We start from the raw sequence: 21172 nt of genomic DNA, 5'->3' as shown, positions 1-21172 counted from the left end.
AAGTTTATCTCATAGAACAAAACCTATTAGATATCTTAAGCTTGTGTTTACCACAGACCATATTTTTGGCGTTTATCCCAAAACCTCCCAAAACCTTCCTATAGGCTTTGACAAACGAACCATGAAGGAGTTAGTGCCTACAAAAAGACGCCATTACAATTCAGTGGCTATGCAGGGTCAGTGACGTCGCACGAAGCCTCTCTCACTCTCACTCCCTTCCTGCTGCATCATCATCATCATCATCATCATCACAACAGCCGCTAGTAGCACCCTGTCTAATTGCGGTGACCGGGGGACTGGATAGTCATAACTAATTAGCATAATACTAACTCTAAACATAACACTAGTTAACATCACCACAATAGAGTAATCTACGGAAACCATTTACATTGAGCTATCCCCTTGATACCGCTAGGACATGGCCAGGCAAGATCAGGTCCTGCTCTTGGAGCCACAGCACGAACTGAAATTCCGAGGTAAGAGACTGAGGGGAGGGCCCAACTCTGAAGGGAGGGGGAGGTAGTAACAGGCCCAGCGTAATGAGGGAGGGGGGGGCACATCATACCCTTCATTTGTAAAATCTTAATATGGAGTTAAGGAGGATAATAATTTCGAATGAACATTGACTTGCGTTCGCTAGCTAGCTAACGTTTTAGCCAGTTTACGTTACCTTGACCAGGCAGGCCTGCTGGAAAAAAAGCTACCTAACGTTCCAACTGCAGCGCCCTGACAGGTCTTTGGCGCTATTAATAATGTCTAGTTAACCTAGTATTTTAACTACTTAGCTAACGTTGGTGCATTCTGTTTCACGTGCATTGTGCAATAGCTTTCCAATAGGCCAGTCAGTCGTTTTATTATCGTGCTTGACTGACAACATTGTCAGTGTAGGTAGTAGCCCTTTGAGCTAGCAAGCTATCAATGAATGCCAGCTGATTGCCTCTACTTTCAAGCATAATGATAGCACGCTAACAGTAGTTCGTTTCCTAGCTAGCGAGTAGCTAACTAGTTAATTCGCTAGCTGTCATTCTAATGGCTTGCCAGCTTTCAGATGGAACTAGGCATGAAATACCATTTTTATCTGGAGGTTTTTCTCATCGGTGACCAGGTGTTCTTGACCAGGTGTGTTAAGGAGCACAATATAACTCAGGGTGCCATATGGACAGTTTGTACTGAGCATCCTAAGAATTACAATGTGTCCAGGTAAATTTGAATTTATTGACCCATTGAGTTCCAGGAGCTTCTGTATGTTTCCTGAAGCATTATCACAAATTAATTCTAGGTCATCTTTGAGATCCAAAATAATAAATAGCCATTAATCTGTGCCTGTTGAATTAGTGTCTTTCTACAGACTTTTTGAGATGCCCCACGGCCTTGGTAGACATGTCAAGCCAATATAATACATTGCTAAAACTGCTCTGCTTGTTGTGAGGGTAGGCTCTTTATTTGTCTTGGCTCATTGCAAGTTGAGCCAACTAAGATAATTGCTAATGACAAGAAGTAGGCTAGCCTAACCTCAAGGAAATACCAAGCCACACGGGCCAGTTCAGGAGTATTCCAAACTTGGGTCCAGGTGCCCCTGGAGGTCTGCAAGGGGGTTTCAGGGTCTTTGGCAAATTGACACAATTTTAGTTTTACTCATACCAATATTTCATTCACAAGAAAGTCATGACTTCTGTCAGGCAATTCACAATCATAGGCCTCTCCTATAAGCCTGATGTTCTTTTTGTTATTTAGGGGTCCTCTACATTAAAAAGTTTGGGAACCCAGGGTCTAAGAAATGATTTTCAATATGTTTCCTTTAAATTATGGCCATGTTTCGAGAACATTACAACACACCTGAACTAAGCTTTTCATTTATGTATTTTTGATTAGGCCTACTAGTAGTGATTTTCTATTTATAGCCTAGTGGGGTGAGTAGTCTGAGATGGAGGTTGACATGGGAGTGAAAATCCATTCCTGTCCCGTCTTGTCAAATTTTCCCGTACTATCCTGATCCCGCAACAGTTCTATAGTCCTGAAACTTTCCTGTCCCATCCTGATAAAAATCACTCCCGTCCCTTGCTCATTTTTACGTGCAGAAATCAGGAATAACTTCCTCCATTAGCTGCTCGTCTGTCTGTCCCCCGCTCTGCATGTGAGTAACGTTACCCATAGAAACTGCTCTGTTTGGCTGCTGCTCAGCACTCACGAGACAGTTTCCTGCCCTGCACACACAGCTGATAACAACCACATTACAAGATTTTGGCAGTGAAGGCAGCCGTTCTACTTACCCAGAGTTGGATGAGCTCAATTCCAGTCTTGAAGACTTCATCATTCACTGATGTACAGTACATTGGTAAAGTAGAGACAGCGCAGTGGCCATGGCTGTAACTGGAGCAGGGCATTAGAGTGAGCAGATGGAAGGGGGGACTTTACAATTTATTTGTGATAGATCTTTATTAAGGTAAACTATATTAGGCCTACACACAGTTTATTTGTATGAAATGCTCCACACATGGCATATTGATAAGCATGTCAGTTTCCATTGTGTTGTAACACTTAATTGATTGTGATTCATTAAAGTCTGACTGGACAGAGAATCAAATCACCTAGCATCATAGGCTAAAATTGCCCATTGAAAGGTAGGCCTTTGGTGACAACAAATTCTGCTGTGGTCCTTTTGGGCTCAAGTGTTCACCAATGAGCTAGAGCATCTTTAAACACTACTGGTCAAAAGTTTTAGAACACCTACTCATTCAAGGGTTTTTCTTTATTTTTACTATTTTTTACATTGTAGAATAATAGTGAAGACATCAAAACAATGAAATAACACATATGGAATCATGTAGCAACCAAAAAAGTGTTAAGCAAATCAAAATATATTTTATATTTGAGATTCTTTAAATAGCAACCCCTTGCCTTGATGACAGCTTTGCACACTCTTGGCATTCATAAGGTAGTCACCTGGAATGCATTTCAATTAACAGGTGTGCCTTGTTAAAAGTTAATTTGTGGAATTTCTTTCCTTAATGTGTTTGAGCCAATCAGTTGTGTTGTGACAAGGTAGGGGTGGTATACAGACAATGTCCCTATTGGGTAAAAGACCAAGTCCATATTATTTCAAGAACAGCTCAAATAAGCAAAGATAAACAACAGTCCATCATTACTTTAAGACATGAAGGTCAGTTAATACGGAAAATGTCAAGAACTTTGAACGTTTCTTCAAGTGCAGTCGCAAAAACCATCAAGCGCTATGATGAAACTGGCTCTCATGAGGACCGCCACAGGAGAGGAAGACCCAGAGTTACCTCTGCTGCAGAGGATATTCATTAGAGTTACCAGAGTTCATTAGAGTTACCAGCCTCAGAAATTGCAGCCTAAATTAATGCTCCACGAAGTTCAAGTTACAGACACATCTCAACATCAACTGTTCAGAGGAGACTATGTGAATCAGGCCTTCATGGTCGAATTGCTGCAAAGATACCACTAAAGGACACCAATAATAAGAAGAGACTTGCTTGGGTCAAGAAACACGAGCGATGGACAATAGACCAGTGGAAATGTGTCCTTTAGTCTGGAGTCCAAATTTGAGATTTTTGGTTCCAACCGCCATGTCTTTGTGAGACGCGGTGTGGGTGAACGGATGATCTCTGCATGTGTATTTCCCACCGTAAAGCATGGAGGTGTTATGGTGTGGGGGTGCTCTTCTGGTGACAATGTCTGTGATTTATTTAGAATTCAAGGCACACTTAACCAGCATGGCTACCACAGCATTCTGCAGCGATACGCCATCCCATCTGGTTTGCGCTTAGTGGGACTATCATTTGTTTTTCCAACAGGACAGTGACCCAACACACCTCCAGGCTGTGTAAGGGCTATTTTACCAAGAAGGAGAGTGATGGAGTGCTGCATCAGATGGCCTGGTCTCCACAATAACCAGACCTCAACCAAATTGAGATGGTTTGGGATGAGTCAGACCGCAGAGTGAAGGAAAAGCAGCCAACAAGTGCTCAGCATATGTGGGAACTCCTTCAAGACTGTTGGAAAAGCATTCCAGGTGAAGTTGGTTGAGAGAATGCCAAGAGTGTGCAAAGCTGTCATCAAGGCAAAGGGTGGCTATTTGAAAAATGTCAAATATAAAATATATTTTGATTTCACACTTTTTTGGTTACTACATGATTCCGTATATGTTATTTCATAGTTTTGATGTCTTCACTATTATTCTACAATGTAGAAAATAGTAAAAATAAAGAAAAACCCTTGAATGAGTAGGTGTTCTAAATTATTTGCCTGGTAGTGTAAATCTCCTTAATCTGTAAAAATGTAAATTTGGAACTACACATTCAAGGTACCAAACAGTCTTGCTCTCCCTTAAAACACACCCTTCAGACGACATGACAGCATCAAATATATGTCCTTCAGAACTCTATTTTTGTCGCTGTACTTTTTCTGCCAGTTGGAAAGTATCCCAAGGCACTTTCAGGAAGTTGTAGATCAACTACACAGGAGTTAGCTGAGTGAGTCGTTTATTTGAAACCGATGTTCCACCAATTGTGAGGGTCTGAATTTCACCTCTCTTGGCTCAGTGTGCAATGGGAAGTGTCAGTTGCTGTGGACATTTGTGGGGTGAAACTTTATCTAGAATCTTAGTGTATGTGCTAATTCCGACTAAGGCAGCTCACTTCCACATTTCCATTCACAATGCATCCATCTCTCCCTCAAATGCAAGGCCTTCCTCCTCTATACCAGCTAGAATGCAGGTGTGTTTTATTTTGGTAGCCTGAAATGGAGTCTTTCAGACTCAGATATTAATTTATCATCCCTCGAATCTCCCATGTTCTTCCTTTTAGTGCAAAGTGTACTCTGAGGTCCTGCGGAATGTTTTAAGGCTAGTTTGTAAATCCAGTTGAGGAGTTAAATCCTGTACAGCTGTATGCTGCTCAATGTCAAGTGGCCAAGTGCTTTCCGAAGGCTTTTGCTTCCTATCAAACTGGTTTCACAGAAACAAAAGTGTAGCTGACCTGAGTCATTCTGTTGAGGATATCATTTTGTGGTCTGGCTTGTGAGTTCACCAACTTAATGCAACCATCATGATTCAGAGTTGTAAAAACAAAAGTGGTTTGATATTGAGCAATTCCACAACAGACACGTGGAATTTCAATGGAAGGTCACTCTTCAGTGAAACAACTCGGGTGGTGCAATATCATTTTGAAATCAGATTTGACTTAGTGTTTGCATTCCTGTAGGCTAGCATTCTTTGTGAGATACATGATCAAGTTGGGTGTGAACTTGAAGTCTGTCTGTGCAGAGGGATTTGACAGAGATGGCTAAGTAAAGAAAGGATCTGGTTGGATGTAGTGGCTTGAGGCTAGTAGTGTTCCTTCCTACGCCCCTGGTGCCTCAAATGTCCTCTTGTTCTTCAAGGACAGCCGTTAGCCTACCTTGTCCAGGCTATCTGTAGACTATTAGAGATTATTAGAAACAAATTGAAGGTAGTTGGATTCCTCAGCGATTCAAAGTATTCCACATAGTTTTGACCAAGTTAAATAAAGCTGTTACAATATACCAAATTAATTTGATCTATTTTCACTGCATCTGGTTGGGTTACCGTTACAACCAGCTACGTCCTTCCTAATTCTCCTCCATAGCCGACTTTTCTTAAGATAGGGGCCCAGGCTACATGTTTTAGACTATACGGTTTAAGCAACTTTTCTATTTGATGGGCCTAATAAATTAAAAAGGCCACATTTCTGTCGCTGTGGGACCAGTGCCTTCTTTCAAGATGCCACTGATGTTATTTTTCTACAAGATCCTAGGCATTCTCTTAGATGCTACTGTTTTTGTGAGGTGAACCTAGTAGGCCTAGGCTATTTGTTTAATCTAGGCTATCGGTTAAAAGTCTTTGTTGTTTTATTGTTCTGTAGCACGAGAGCCATTATTCACGATACCACTGATAGCTAATCCTTTCTTGAAGTTAAAAAGCTGCTCTTGTATTACTCTTGTTGATTTTTATATTTTTTAAGAGGACTTGGATATCGATTGTTCATTGTTCGCTACCGCCGAGGAATTAATGGAACTAGACGAAGGACCCAAGGATGTGGTTGGCATGAAAAATGCTTTTTAATTAGGCTAGTCATGGCCTTAATAGCATCAGCTGCTCTACTTATTAAAATTGAGGGGAGATGTCTTTGACGTGACACAATCTGTGCTTTCTCTTTGAAGGTTTTTGACAGTAGCAAGAATGGTTGTTATTGACTGATATTAGTGAGGTTGGTAGAGTGAGGTTACTGTATTATTATTCAGGCAATGACAAAAGGCTGGGGTTGCAATTTGGTGTTCGCTTCTGGCCTAATGTGTCAAGATCCATACATCTCAAACATGTGAATCAATCACATTTATTTATAAAGCCCTTAAATCAGCTGATGTCACAAAGTGCTGTACAGAAACCCAGCCTAAAACCCCAAACAGCAAGCAATGCAGGTGTAGAAGCACGGTGGCTAGGAAAAACTCCCTAGAAAGGCCAGACCTTAGGAAGAAACTTAGAGAAGAACCAGGCTATGAGGGGTGGCCAGTCCTCTTCTGGCTGTGCGGGGTGGAGATTATAACAGAACATGGTCAAGATGTTCAAATGTTCATAGATGACCAGCAGGGTCAAATAATAATAATCACAGTGGTTGTCGAGGGTGCAACAGGTCAGCACCTCAGGAGTAAATGTCAGTTGGCTTTTCATAGCCGATCATTCAGAGTATCTCTACCGCTCCTGCTGTCTCTAGAGAGTTGAAAACAGCAGGTCTGGGACAGGTAGCATGTCCGGTGAACAGGTCAGGGTTCCATAGCCGCAGGCAGAACAGTTGAAACAACTGGAGCAGCAGCACGGCCAGGTGGACTGGGGACAGCAAGGAGTCATCAGCCAAGGTTAGTCCTGAGGCATGGTCCTAGGGCTCAGGTCCTCCAAGAGAGAGAGAATTAGAAGAAGCCTAGCCCCAGATAATAATTTGATGATGATTAGGACTACTGCCATTTCAGTGAAGCCGTCATTGTCGGGATGTGGGTCATTAACACAGTTCATTGATGTCCCCAGTGAAAAGCGTAGGCCATTTTCGCTCTAAAGTAGGCCTGCTATTCCTTTGTTTTGAAAGCCTAGTATTCAGACTTGTTGTCCTTAAGATGTGTTCCTCTACCATTGCGTAATGTGAATCGCTTTAAGCATGATTTTTGTATTGTTACTTCCCTTTCTCTCTTCAAACTCCCCCATTCCTCAATGGTGATCCAGCACATTTTTATGCCTTTGATGTGCTGATTCAGTAACCCTATTCATTTGATTAGCCCATCATGTTTTCTCTACAGTTTGCATCTTTCACATGCAATAGTCTGTCTGCTTGTGGCAATTTCATACTCTTCTTTTTCTGTCATCGTTACCACCCATGAATCCAGATGTTATAAAATGTGATAGCCTTGTGCCCCTCATTGCCCCTCACTGTCTCAAAGCAAAGAATGAGGCATGCTCCCATTGGTAAAATCCGGTAGTGGCAGTCTTGTCAGATTTCTATTGTGTTGTTTTAAAATTGTAAAATGCTATTACTGAATCTACCTTTAAAGATAGTCTCCAATATTTTCTCTGTCAGTGTATAAGCCTACCTCTGTAAAGTATTTATTTATATTTAATAAAACCTTCTTCTCCCATCACAGGTCCCTTCTCGGATGTGGTCAACACAACCTTAAAGCTCGCCAACCCCACAGACAGGAATGTGTGCTTCAAAGTCAAGACGACAGCCCCGCGCCGGTACTGCGTCCGGCCAAACAGCGGTGTCATCGACGCCGGCACCTCAATCAACGTCTCAGGTACGTATATGTGGATCTCACCAGGAAGTATGGTAGCAAAATTACGTAAACTTAACCAAAGTTCCCAGGTTTTTCATAAATCCTGGTTGAAGGAATTGTGCAACCCTACCAGGCCAGGGAGTTTGTAGGCCTGAATGAGTGCTATGGTTTACAACCATTGTCCATGTATTCCCTATTTAGATGTTACTAGCAGGTACTGTATGTCAGGTCCTTCCTAACCTACCTTGTGTTCGAGTGAGGCGTCTAACACTAGAATTACATGTTTTAATTAAATCTGCCATTTTTAAAGTCATGTCCCCCCTGTCCTTGACCTATCCTTAATAGGTCTATTCAACACACTATCGTTGTTAGAATCTTGATATCAGAGTTTAAGGAGGACATTCCTTTTTTTTCTCCCTGCCCTCCTTTCACCTGACAGTTGACTGCCATCTGACAATGGCCCATTAAAACTACACCTAAACTATATCAAAACTAATTTCACACATATGCCTATAATAAAAGATGAAGGCTGAAGAGAAGAATGAATTGACAGTAGTCAAATGTGACAATATGATCAATTGTCTTGTGAATGAAGAGACTGCGCAGGGTGTGTATTTGACAAAGAAGGGAACAGCGCTTACCAAAACTTTTTCAAATCATCCTACAGAGGTTCATGCAGGTCAGACGTTTTGTTTTCGGGAAGAGCAGATTCTAAGGTTTCTAAAACACCTACATTTGCCAAACAACTCTCAAAATTGAGCAGATGAATTCTATTTCAAAATAGATATATTTTTTGTAGAATAATCACAATTCCACACGTGAGCACACACGGCAGCATATAACCTAGGCTACTATGCACAGAATAGTAACCAGTGATTGGAGTAAGGGGTTACAAAGTAACATGTTAGAGTACTCAGTTAATTTTGTGTTAACGAGTTAAGCTTTTAAATGATGTAAGACACATGTATTTACAAGAATGTTTAATATTACGAATGGTGTATTTAGAATTTTAGCGCTCTGCAATTTCACTGGTTGTTGGCCAGGTGCAATTTAACTGGTTGTTCGCTAGCGTCCCACTGGTGCAGAGAGGTTAAACAAGTGGATTCAGGGATCAAGTGTAGCTGGAGCTGAGCCTGGTTTAAGTTGGATGCCACTATAGAGGTGAAAGGAACACCACCACTTTCCCTCTTTCTCACTTTTCAATACAGTGGATAAAAAGGGGTATGCCAGGTATACTCTCTGCCTGAAAGAGATCAATTATGCCAACAAAGGGTATCCGGCTCTGCTGGCACATTGTAGAACAGATGTCCACAGGGAGAAAGTGTTCAATGTAATAATGTGCAGTGTAGCCCAAAGATATTGCTTTTGTTGTGTTGAACATGACAGTAACACGTGTGTGTGTGTGTGTGTGTGTGTGTGTGTGTGTGTGTGTGTGTGTGTGTGTGTGTGAGTGAGGGGGGAATATACAATTTCTTACTCAGTGAACATTATTTTTGCACACAGGTAGCCTTGTGCACTTGATCGACATCTACTATAGTGGCCACTATAATAGAGCAAAAATAGAATATCTGTTTGTGTCAATCTATTTCTACTTTAAGTTAGCTGTCATGGCTAACTGCAATATTAGTGTATTGTTTTTTTCTCAATACTTTTTTTGTTGTTGCTGTGAGTTAGGTTCACATTAACCACTTTTTATTTTACACACAGATACTGATCATGTTGATCATATTCTTTGTTGTTTAATTAGTTAACCTGCATTTCCCCCTAACAGGGATTTTTTGCATGTTTCAGTGCAAAGAAAAAGTGTCGCCTTTTTGGGCCCTCACCAGTTTGCATCCCTGAGTTTTTCAATTTAAGTAATCCATTACTTTGACAATATTATTTCCCTTTTTCTTTGTTGGCGCAAATAAGAAAGAAAATTCCTCTCCTTATGTTCGCTGCGGTTCTCAGTTATCTATCAGTCCTCTGCTGTTGATAAAAACAGTGCAATGTTTTTGAGGAATTACTGAATTATTTAAAGGAGAAGTTATTTTAATTTTATATTTACGACCAAATCTAAATTATTGATGTAAATTGCATGTTATAGAAGGGTCCATGCACCTTTTTTGTGATTTCCGTTGTTTTTGATAAACTTACCCCAAACAGTGAATCACTTCCTCCTCATCTTTGTTGTGCAGTATGTGGGTCCTGAAAAATATGAACAAAGGCTCCAAATAAGACCTTTTAGAAACTGCAACGCTCTCAGTATAGTGATGCAGGTCTTTCGATCAGTGGAGGCTCCTTAGAGGACGAAGGGGAGGTCCATCCTCTTCAGTGAATTTCATAAAAATAGTGAAACATTAAAAAAGCTATCCTTTTCAGATAATATTATACCAAATAATTGATTAAAACACATAGTTTGCAATGAAGGTCTACAGTAGCTTCAACAGCACTCTATAGGGTAGCCCCGTGTTGTTTCTGTCCTCCTCTGTGTACATTGACTTCAATTCAAAACCTAGGAGGGTCATGGTTCTCACCCCCTTCCATAGACTTACACAGTAATTATGACAACTTACGGAGGACGTCCTCCAACGTATCAGAGCTCTTACAGCATGAATTGACATGTTGTCCACCCAATCAAAGGATTAGAGAATGAATTTAGTACTGAAAGCATAAGCTACAGCTAGCTAGCACTGCAGTGCATAAAATGTGGTGAGTAGTTGACTCGGAGAGAGAACGACAATAGTTGAACAGTTTTAACAAATGTTTTTATTTAAAAATGAAGGAGAAGTGGGAGAGAGGGCTAGCTATATATATTTAGTTTTTTCACTTAGCTAGCGAATGCAGCTAACTAGTTTAGCCTACTCAAACACCTGGCTCAAACAGAGAAGGATGCTATGTTAGCTAGCTGGCTATGGCTATCCAACACTGGAACTCTTCCAAGTCAATGTAAGCTTTTGGTAACTGCTAAACTTCTTGCTAATTGTACACCTGTACTGCATGATTGTAGTGTGTTTACTAATGCATTAGTTCTAATAGCTATGTTGACTATGACGTTAGCCTACATTGTCATCACCATATTAGCTGTGTGTAGCGGTTATGATATGGTGTGGCTTGAAAAGGTTTTATCTCCTGGTCACAGACAGCAGATGTGTTGTGCACTGAAGTCCACACACGAAGGGAAAAGGTGAGGGAGAGGAGGAGAGTGCATGGATGCGAGTTGGAATTATACAACGAGCAAAAATGATCATGCTGTTTGTATGTGGCTGCTATGAAAGTGAACTGCATTTGCATGTGATCAGGGGTGTATTCATTCCACTGATTCTGTTAAATCGTTTCTTAAACGGAAGCAAACTGAACAAAACGGGGATAAACATACCTGAATTTTTCCAATAGAAACTCTCATTTGCAACTGTTGGACTAATTATTACACCCTAGATCAGCTAGATGCAGGCAAGAGTGCAAGTCAGTATTGGATGTGTCACTGTTACCTTGATTTCTAAATTTTCTCTCGACCTGTGCACCTATGTTGTAAACTTTCATTAATAAGCTAGGCTGTACCAACCTCATGATGAGTATAGGGACAATTCGAGTATCATGTAGTCGCCTAAACTACGGTATGACGGTATTTTTATGTTTTTTAATAATAAAAGTTCTAAATGCTCTTTTATGAGTAGTGCGTGACCCTGGGGTGGCAACAAATACATTCTAAGTGATCTCAATGGTTCTTTCTTTTTATACTGTACAATTCAACTTAAAACTAAAATAAGCAAGTCAAAAGTTTTTTTTTATTTTTTTACATCATCCAAAAATCTTTACAGCTCTTTTTTTAGATAACCATTCAGTGTGAAAGGGGGAAAAATGTCATGTTTTGATCTGGTGGAAACATAATAAAATGGGTCTATCCCTTGCGCAAATAGCCTACAGCTGTGTCTGTCTGGAGCTCACTGGGGCGAGAATATTTTTGCATAATTGGCCATGTCAATAGAAGTTACTTTTAGAATTTTGATTAACCACATATTCATTTTGAGATAAGAATACTTTATTTTAAACTAAATGAAACTGTTCCACAAAAAGTTATGACAATCACAACTGGCACGCAGATCGGTAGATATGGTAAGATAAATTGGCCCTCCAAATGGAAAAGGTTGCCGACCCCTGGTGTAGCCTATTATCGGCAACTTCAGGAGCTTATTAACGGCAGAATATTTGGAGGAACAGGTTTTTTCTTCCTGATTAGGCTATCTTGATCTCTGGCTCCCTCTTGAGTCATGTGTTTAATTATTTAATCACAGTGTGCTTAAAGCGTCAGACAAGCTCATTAGCCTACATATGTCTATATAGGGAAAAATACATATTTAACAGATGACTCTCGGTCTACCAATGTTTTTTTCTTTCTTTTCGGGGACAGCCCTATTGGGTATGCTGACCCTTGCCACTGTGGCCCCTCATGATGTGTTCAGATTTCTTGTGGCCCCCACCGTCATAATTGCCCATCCCTGAACCTAGGTGAAGACTGAATGTGGCCCCCACGGCAAAATTTGTTTGACATCCCTGCATTACTTGGAATCAAGATTTATTCAAATTTTAATACAAGCGATCCTCAGTAAAAAATAATAATATTGAAATCAGTTGAGAATCCAGGCAGTTCTGCAGAACATTTATGCAGACAGAACATCTCATTGCAGTGCTTTCTGTTGGCTAGCGGTATGGCCCTCTATTTCTCCCTGGGCCAACAGCTGTGTTCTCACCCCGGTGCCGTTCTTTGAGGGAGACAATTCTACCCAGGGCCTTCCTGGCTTCATTAACACGGCTGTTTGCTGCCACAACTTATTTTTTACCGGTCGGACTGCAAGTCAGCAAGGGAATCAGTAGTGGGCGCCAAACAACCCCTGTTCAGACAGTCACAGTACCCTGACAGAGGCCTTTTCCTATAATTGTAAACAGCGCAGCACAAAAGGCAATGTGGAAATCCACTTTGGCTAGACTGAAAGGAAACACTTTGCCACATGATACCTAAAATCCCTAATGTGTCATTTACAGGCTTAGTTGGAGATCCACATGGAGCTTTTGAAGTGTGACCCCCACAAAACGTTTGTTAAACACACACCACAGAAGTGCTCAACTTGATTTGTATTGTGCTGAGTTGAATGGGAAACTATGTAGCATGGAGGTCTCAATCAGAGAAAGGGGCCCTTGTGTCAACAAATGTAACTACTTTGTGCGGAAGTCATAGGTCTTAATTGTCTCAAAGGCCTTTTAAACCCAGCATTCTACAGTAAGCTTACTTAAACATTCTTATATTGCAATTCCTTTCCTTATGGCTGTCCATAAATAACGTTTTCCTTAATGTTATTGTTCCATATTATTGTTTTGAGATCCAATAATGACAGCATGCTCTAAATAGTCTCCTCATCAAGGTGTATATCCGTATCAAGGGTGATAAAGTTGCTTAATGAATCATCTTACTCCATTTGTATGATCTTTCTTCTTTCAAATAACAAGATGTATCCACAACTCCCGAGCGTTTTTTTGAGATGCACAGTTTATTGAGACTCGTGTCTCAATAAACCTCTGGGGAGCATTAAAGAGTTGCGCATATTACTTATTTTTTTATTCGGGGCTCCAGACTGCGACCATGTAGTCGCATTTTGCGACTCCCTCAAAACGTCCTTTTTTTTTTTTTAGGAGGCTAAAACCATGATTTGGGAAAGGGGGGATACCTAGTCAGTTGTACAACTGAATGCATTCAACTGAAATGTGTCTAACGCATTTGACCCAACCACTCGGAATCAGAGGTGCAGGGGGCTGCCATAATCGACATCCACCTCTTCGGTGCCCAGGGAACAGTGGGTTTAACTGCCTTGCTCAGGGGCAGAACAACAGGTTTTTACCTTGTCAGCTCGGGGATTCGATCCAGCAACCTTTCGGTTACTGGCCCAACGCTCTAACCACTAGGATACCTGCCGATTCGGTCAAACAGTAAAGTACATTATCCTCATGATTCCTGTAATGAAAGTGTCTGCTAGCCCCAAGGTTCAGTAAAGTATACGTTGTCTGGTCTTTGGTCATCTGGTCCCAAAGCAAATAGCATAGCCAGCAATACACTCCTAACCCCCCGCAACCAGCGAGTACATAAAACATAATCCATTCAGGCTGCAAAGGCATCGGTTTCCTCCTAGCTTTAATGGCTTTCCTTAATAAAACACAATTTCCACCACCATGCTAGGGTGGCTACTGTGTTGTGTACAGCGTTCAACCAATCACGTTCCACCAGTCTGTTTACCCCTGCTGTACACAACGTCCAGAAGTAGCTAACCCCATATCATGTTGGTGGGAAATTGTTTTATTAAGACGGTATGCATATTTTTATATATATATTATATTTTTTTGTGGCCCTTCTTTAAATCTACTTAAGGGGGAAGCCTTTGCAGCCTGATAGGAGGATGTTTTATGTACAATCCGGTCCCCAGGGGACACGAGTGTATTAACGGCTGGGCTGATTGCATTGACACCTAGAGATAATACACAATGTCAAGAAGAACTACGCCCTCTAGAGGTCTCGGTTCTAAGTGTCTGCCTACCTGACACTGTACCCGTTTTGCTGGGGCCTGCTACTTTGTCAAGCGAGCCACTCTCTCTTCTTTACACCCCAAAAAAGTGTTTGGGTAGAAAAAAGTGTCCTGATTGTATAACATTTTTAAAATCCAGTTGGATAGAGGATTTTCTCAGCTTTTTGTAGGTGTACTTTAGTGATGGGGGGGAAATGAATAGGTACATATATGTGACCGACCGGCTCAAATTGCTACAAAATTGTGTTTTTTACATTCGATAAAAGTAGAGACTCAGAGCTACAAAATGGTATATCATACATTTTTGGGGAAGTAATTTTGCTTTGGAAGTTGAAAAACTTGGCCTTTGAATGTTTTGGTACTACTACTGGAGAGCCCTTTGTCTACAACCATTCAGCATCATTCCCACCCTCTTAAGCTTCAGCCCCACCCATCTCTTTAAGGGTTGATCCGAGCATTCTGTACTAACAACACCAGTCAAGCACCCAAGCTTGCTAGCTACTCCCAGACACAAATGAGAGAACATTACTTGCCCTAGCAGAGCTGGTTAGGCTTTTATGTTATCCAGAGCATTGGTGACTGCAACTGTGTTGTCAGATTGTCGGTTCGTAAATTCAGAGCGTTTCGCTCTCGGAGCGTTCAGAGCTCACACTGGACGCTATGGTCAATTTGAGTATGGTTGACCCGAACGTTCTGACTTCGCAGTCAAGCACCCAAGCTAATATTGGCTAGCTTGCTAGCTATTTCCAGACACAAATGAGAGCACCCCGCTCAGACCATTTTATTCGCCCTAGCAGAGCTGGTTAGGCTGTTATCCAGAGCATTGGTGACTGTAACTGTGCATCTGGCAACAATTTAATTACGCTTTTTTGCCAATGTTGACTGACACCGGCCCTTTTCAACGGGTGTTGAGCATTCGTAAATTCAACAGTTTTCTGTGCTCTGGCACACTCAGATGAGTCTTTTGTTAAGACATGTAGCTAGCTAGGTAAACAATGAACCATAATCCCAACTCATGACGTTACTACCCTGCATGAATCTGCAGGTAACTAACCAACCAGGTTCAATGTTAGCTAGCTAGTCAAGCAAATGGCTCTGAGATACGAGTAATAAGATCATACACATAATGTTAGCTAGCGAGCCAGCCAGCTAACATTAGCTAGCTAACAGTACACTTTAACTTGAAATGAAAATACTTTGGCAAAATTAGAAACGTGTAATATCTGAAAATGTTGCTAGCTAGACTATCTTACCTGTGGTCTGAAATAGACGTACTAGCTGGTAAATGTCACTGCATCAACTGTTGATAGCCAGAGTGAATTCTATTGAAATGGATACTTGCATAGTGGAGTCTTGTTAAGACATATATAGTTAGCTAGCTAAACAATTAACCATAATCTCAACTCATGATGTTACTACCCTGCATGAATCTACAGGTAGATTCTACAGCTAACCAACCAGGTTCAATGTCAGCAAGATAACATTAGGCTATAACTAGTCAAGCAAATGGCTCTGAGATACGAATAATAAGAGCATACACGTAATGTTAGCTAGCGTGTCAGCTAGCTAACAGTACACTAACTTGAAATGAAACCACTTTCTGTCGTTTGAAACGTGTACTATCTTAATGTAGCTACCCGTAAACATAATGGATGGACACGTCTCCTGTCGGGTGCCATGGTTACCCTTAGTTTGGAGATGTAATCCGGAGACGGGTGTTTTCTCCATCTCCTTAGTTATCATACTCGAATTCCACTGATTTCAAAACTCGGTCCTCCAGAAAGTGGAGAGCATACACTTAACGTTAGCTAGCGAGCCAGCCAGCTAACATTAGCTAGCTAACAGTACACTTTAACTTGACATTAGGCTTATGCAGTTTTATTACGCAACACATTTTTAAAAAGCCACATTAGACATGATTACCTAGACATACTGACCAGCTCAAATAGACAGAAGCGTGCTATATGGCAGAGCAATCCAAACTCATCTCTCGGCATGTCCAGCCCACTCATTATCTTAGCCAATCATGGCTAGCGGGAAGGTTTCTCACTTTTTCTGTGGCTAAACCAACTAGGCTCGTAATTTAACAATTGTATTAGTATTTACAGATGCCATACAAGTTTGTTAACCTTTTGACGCATACCAACACATGGGTGTGATCATTCTACAGTGGTGCCTGCAGCGTACGCTCAAACCAGTGTGATCCGGGCGCCGAAGACGTGGATGTCAATTATGGCAGCCCCACGCACCTCTCTGATTCAGAGGGGTTGGGTTAAATGTGGAAGACATTTCAGTTGAATGCATTCAGTTGTACAACTCACAGTGGTACACAACGTTCCCTTTCCCAATTACTAACATGGATTAGAATGCTTATTTAGAACGTCCAGTTTCGATTGACACAACAGTCAGCGTTGACTGAAACGTTATCTAAAAATCTAAAATAATCCAACGATGGGTAGTTTTGGCTCAACCAAAGATAAGATGAGACAAGATGAGTTTGGTCTGTTTGCAGTATGCATGTTGAACGGAGTGTGTCGTCTACCATCATGCACTTTCTTTCATTCACTTCCGGACGTTTACGCGAAAGATGAGTAAACCATCCCTCAACTCATTGTATGATGTCAACAAACATGGCGCCACACATAGCTGGCAAAAAGCTGAACAGAAGCTCATCATAATCAGTACAACTTTCAAAAAAGTATTCTACACACATCATACAGTGCCTTCGGGAAGTATTCAGACCCCTTGACTTTTTCCACATTTTATTAGGTTACAGCCTTATTTTAAAACTGATTAAATTGTTTTTTCCCCCATCAATCTACACACAATACCCCAAAATGACAAAGCAAAAACCAGGTTTTTAGAAAATCTTAGCAAATTTGTAAAAAACAACTGATATCACAATTACATAAGTATTCAGACCCTTGACTCAGTACTTTGTTGAAGCACCTTTGGGAGCTATTACGACCTTGAGTCTTCTTGGGTGTGACGCTACAAGCTTGGCACACCTGTATTTGGGGAGTTTCTCCCATTCTTCTCTGCAGATCCTCCAAGCTCTGTCAGGTTGAATGGGGAGTGTTGCTGCACAGCTATTTCAGGTCTCTACAGAGATGTTCGATCGTATTCGGGCTCTGGCTGGGCCACTCAAGGATATTCAGAGACTTGTCCCGAAGCTACTCCTGCTTTGTCTTGGCTGTGTGGTTAGGGTTGTTATCCTGTTGGATGATGAACCTTTACCTCAGTCTGAGGTCCTGAGCGCTCTAGAGCAGGTATTCATCAAGGGTCTCTCTGCACTTTGCTCCGTTCATCTTTGCCTCGATCCTGACTAGTCTCCAAGTCCATGCTGCTGAAAAACATCACCACAGCATGATGCTGCCACCACCATGCTTCACCGTAGAGATGGTACCAGGTTTCCTCCTTATGTGACACCTGGCATTCAGGCTAAAGAGTTCAATCTTGAGTTCAATCTCCGACCATGAGAATCTTGTTTCTCATGGTCGGAGAGTCTTTAGTTTTTTTTTGGCAAACTCCAAGCGAGCTCTCATGTGCCTTACTGAGGAGTGGCTTCTGTCTGGCCACTCTACGATAAAGGCCTGATTGGTGGTGTGCTGCAGAGATGGTTGTCCTTCTGGAAGGTTCTCCCATCTCCACAGAGGAACTCTGGAGCTCTGTCAGGGTGACCATCGGGTTCTTGGTCACTTCCCTGACCAAGGCCTGATTGCTCAGTTTGCCCAGACATGTTTTGGTACCCTTCCCCAGATCTGTGCCTCGACAAAATCCTGTCTTTGAGCTCTACCGACAATTCCTTCGACCTCATGGCTTGGTTTTTGCTCTGACATGCACTGTCAACTGTGGGACCTTATATAGACCGGTGTGTGCCTTTCCAAATCATGTACAATCAATTGAATTTACCACAGGTGGACTCCAAGTTGTAGAAACATCAAGGATGATCAATGGAAACAGGATGCACCTGAGCTCAATTTTCAGTCTCATAGCAAAGGGTCTGGATACTTATGTAAATAAGGTATCTGTTTTTATTTGTAATAGAGGTCGACCGATTAATCGGCAGGGACGATTTCAAGTTTTCATAATCGGTAATCGGCATTTTTGGACGCCGATTATGGCTGATTACATTGCACTCCACGAGTAGACTGCGAAATTGTGTCACTTCTCTTGCTTTCTGTGCAAGTAGAGTCAGGGTATATGCAGCAGTTTGGGCTGCCTGGCTCGTTGCGAACTGTGTGAAGACCATTTCTTCCTAACAAAGACCATAATTAATTTGCCAGAATTTTACATAATTATGACATAACATTGAAGGTTGTGCAATGTAACAGCAATATTTAGACTTATGGATGCCACCCGTTCGATAAAATATGGAACGGTTCTGTATTTCACTGAAAGAATAAACGTTTTGTTTTCGAAATGATAGTGTCCGGATTTGACCATATTAATGACCTAAGGCTCATATTTCTGTGTGTTTACTATATTATAATTAAGTCTATGATTTGATAGAGCAGTTTGACTGAGTGGTGGTAGGCAGCATCAGGCTCGTAAGCATTCATTCAAACAGCACTTTCCTGCGTTTGTCAGCAGCTCTTCGCAATGTTTGAAGCACAGCGCTGTTTATGACTTCAAGCCTATCAACTCCCGAGATTAGGCTGGCAATACTATAGTGCTTATAAGAACATCCAATACTCAAAGGTATATGAAATACAAAATGGTATTGAGAGAAATAGTCCTATAATTCCCGTAACTACAACCTAAAACTTCTTAACTGGGAATATTTAAGACTCATGTTAAGAGGAACCACCAGCTTTCATATGTTCTCATGTTCTGAGCAAGGAACTTAAACGTTAGCTTTCTTACATGACTCACATTGCACTTTTACTTTCTTCTCCAACACTGTTTTTGCATTGTTTAAACCAAATTGAACATGTTTCATTATTTATTTGAGACTAAATAGTAGCTTACAACCTGGATTTTGATGCCTACACAGTCGCTAGAGTCCCATTGGTTTTCATTGCAGCCTTGTTTGAATACTGTGGTTATGCAAAATGTGTACGGAACACTTTTAGGCGAGTTGCCTATCACATTTAACAAACCAAACTCTGAAATACCGTTATAGAAGGTAAAGTAAAAAGCCAAACCGGTCCATGCATCAATACCAGAATATAGTAAAATACGGTATTCCGCCTAGCCATACCTGGAGGTCCATCCATATGTAATAAGCTCAACACAGAGTGCATTGGCCAATTCATTGACAACTTCAGCTTTAGCTTGCTTATATAGAGAGGGTACTATCTGTTTGCTGAAATGGGTGTGAGATGGTGAAGTTCGTAACGTGGCTCGAGCAATTCATGAGGTGCTGAAAATCCCTATTATTCTTGACCACTGAGAATGGGCGCATATCCGTGGCTATAAACATACCTATCGCTCTTGTAATATCTTTGGCCCGGTCAGAATCAGCTGCGAAGGAAGCTTGAATGCAGAGGGAAGACAAAGTTCTGTCTTGCTCCGGTGGTAGGAATACTGGGGTGATGTCGGCGTAAATGTGTCAACATGTTCTCGTTGAGCAGTGGCGACATACTCTCTCTGTCCATCACTGTTGTAATCTACTGGGAAGCCAAAATTTGCCTAAACTGGAGATTTAAACAACGATGGAGAGAATCCTCCTGGTTTGTCGACCCCACCACTCGCCATCGTACAGAACTAGTTCCTGGCTCCGCCTCACAAAAGCAGTTTGCAATGCGCCAATTAAGATTTTGAATTTTGATTACAACATTTACATTTAAGTCATTTAGCAGACGCTCTTATCCAGAGCGACTTACAAATTGGTGCATTCACCTTATGATATCCAGTGGAACAACCACTTTACAATAGTGCATCTAACTCTTTTAAGGGGGGGGGGGGGGTTAGAAGGATTACTTTATCCTATCCTAGGTATTCCTTAAAGAGGTGGGGTTTCAGGTGTCTCCGGAAGGTGGTGATTGACTCCGCTGACCTGGCGTCGTGAGGGAGTTTGTTCCACCATTGGGGTGCCAGAGCAGCGAACAGTTTTGACTGGGCTGAGCGGGAACTGTACTTCCTCAGAGGTAGGGAGGCGAGCAGGCCAGAGGTGGATGAACGCAGTGCCCTTGTTTGGGTGTAGGGCCTGATCAGAGCCTGAAGGTACGGAGGTGCCGTTCCCCTCACAGCTCCGTAGGCAAGCACCATGGTCTTGTAGCGGATGCGAGCTTCAACTGGAAGCCAGTGGAGAGAGCGGAGGAGCGGGGTGACGTGAGAGAACTTGGGAAAGTTGAACACCAGACGGGCTGCGGCGTTCTGGATGAGTTGTAGGGGTTTAATGGCACAGGCAGGGAGCCCAGCCAACAGCGAGTTGCAGTAATCCAGACGGGAGATGACAAGTGCCTGGATTAGGACCTGCGCCGCTTCCTGCGTGAGGCAGGGTCGTACTCTGCGAATGTTGTAGAGCATGAACCTACAGGAACGGGTCACCGCCTTGATGTTAGTTGAGAACGACAGGGTGTTGTCCAGGATCACGCCAAGGTTCTTAGCACTCTGGGAGGAGGACACAATGGAGTTGTCAACCATGATGGCGAGATCATGGAACGGGCAGTCCTTCCCCGGGAGGAAGAGCAGCTCCGTCTTGCCGAGGTTCAGCTTGAGGTGGTGATCCGTCATCCACACTGATATGTCTGCCAGACATGCAGAGATGCGATTCACCACCTGGTTATCAGAGGGGGGAAAGGAGAAGATTAATTGTGTGTCGTCTGCATAGCAATGATAGGAGAGACCATGTGAGGATATGACAGAGCCAAGTG

General features: G+C 42.0%; 1 protein-coding gene across 2 annotated transcripts in view; it reads left to right on the top strand.

The window, feature by feature from the left end:
- Positions 1-204: 204 nt before the first annotated feature.
- The window catches only part of LOC139565805 (vesicle-associated membrane protein-associated protein B-like), a 33349-nt gene continuing 12381 nt past the window's right edge, over positions 205-21172 (top strand). The window contains exons 1-3 of one of the 2 annotated variants that reach the window (XM_071386389.1): positions 207-476; positions 3819-4036; positions 7669-7821. In XM_071386389.1, the coding sequence (XP_071242490.1) occupies positions 3937-4036; positions 7669-7821 (253 nt within the window). In that variant the 5' untranslated portion in view covers positions 207-476; positions 3819-3936. Of the gene's footprint in view, positions 477-3818; positions 4037-7668; positions 7822-21172 lie in introns of both variants that reach the window. The other variant, XM_071386398.1, reaches the window with a different exon arrangement.

This window comes from Salvelinus alpinus, chromosome 2 (assembly GCF_045679555.1).
Source record: "Salvelinus alpinus chromosome 2, SLU_Salpinus.1, whole genome shotgun sequence".
NCBI classification, from domain to species: Eukaryota; Metazoa; Chordata; class Actinopteri; order Salmoniformes; family Salmonidae; genus Salvelinus; species Salvelinus alpinus.
This window is presented reverse-complemented; position numbering and strand designations above follow the sequence as displayed.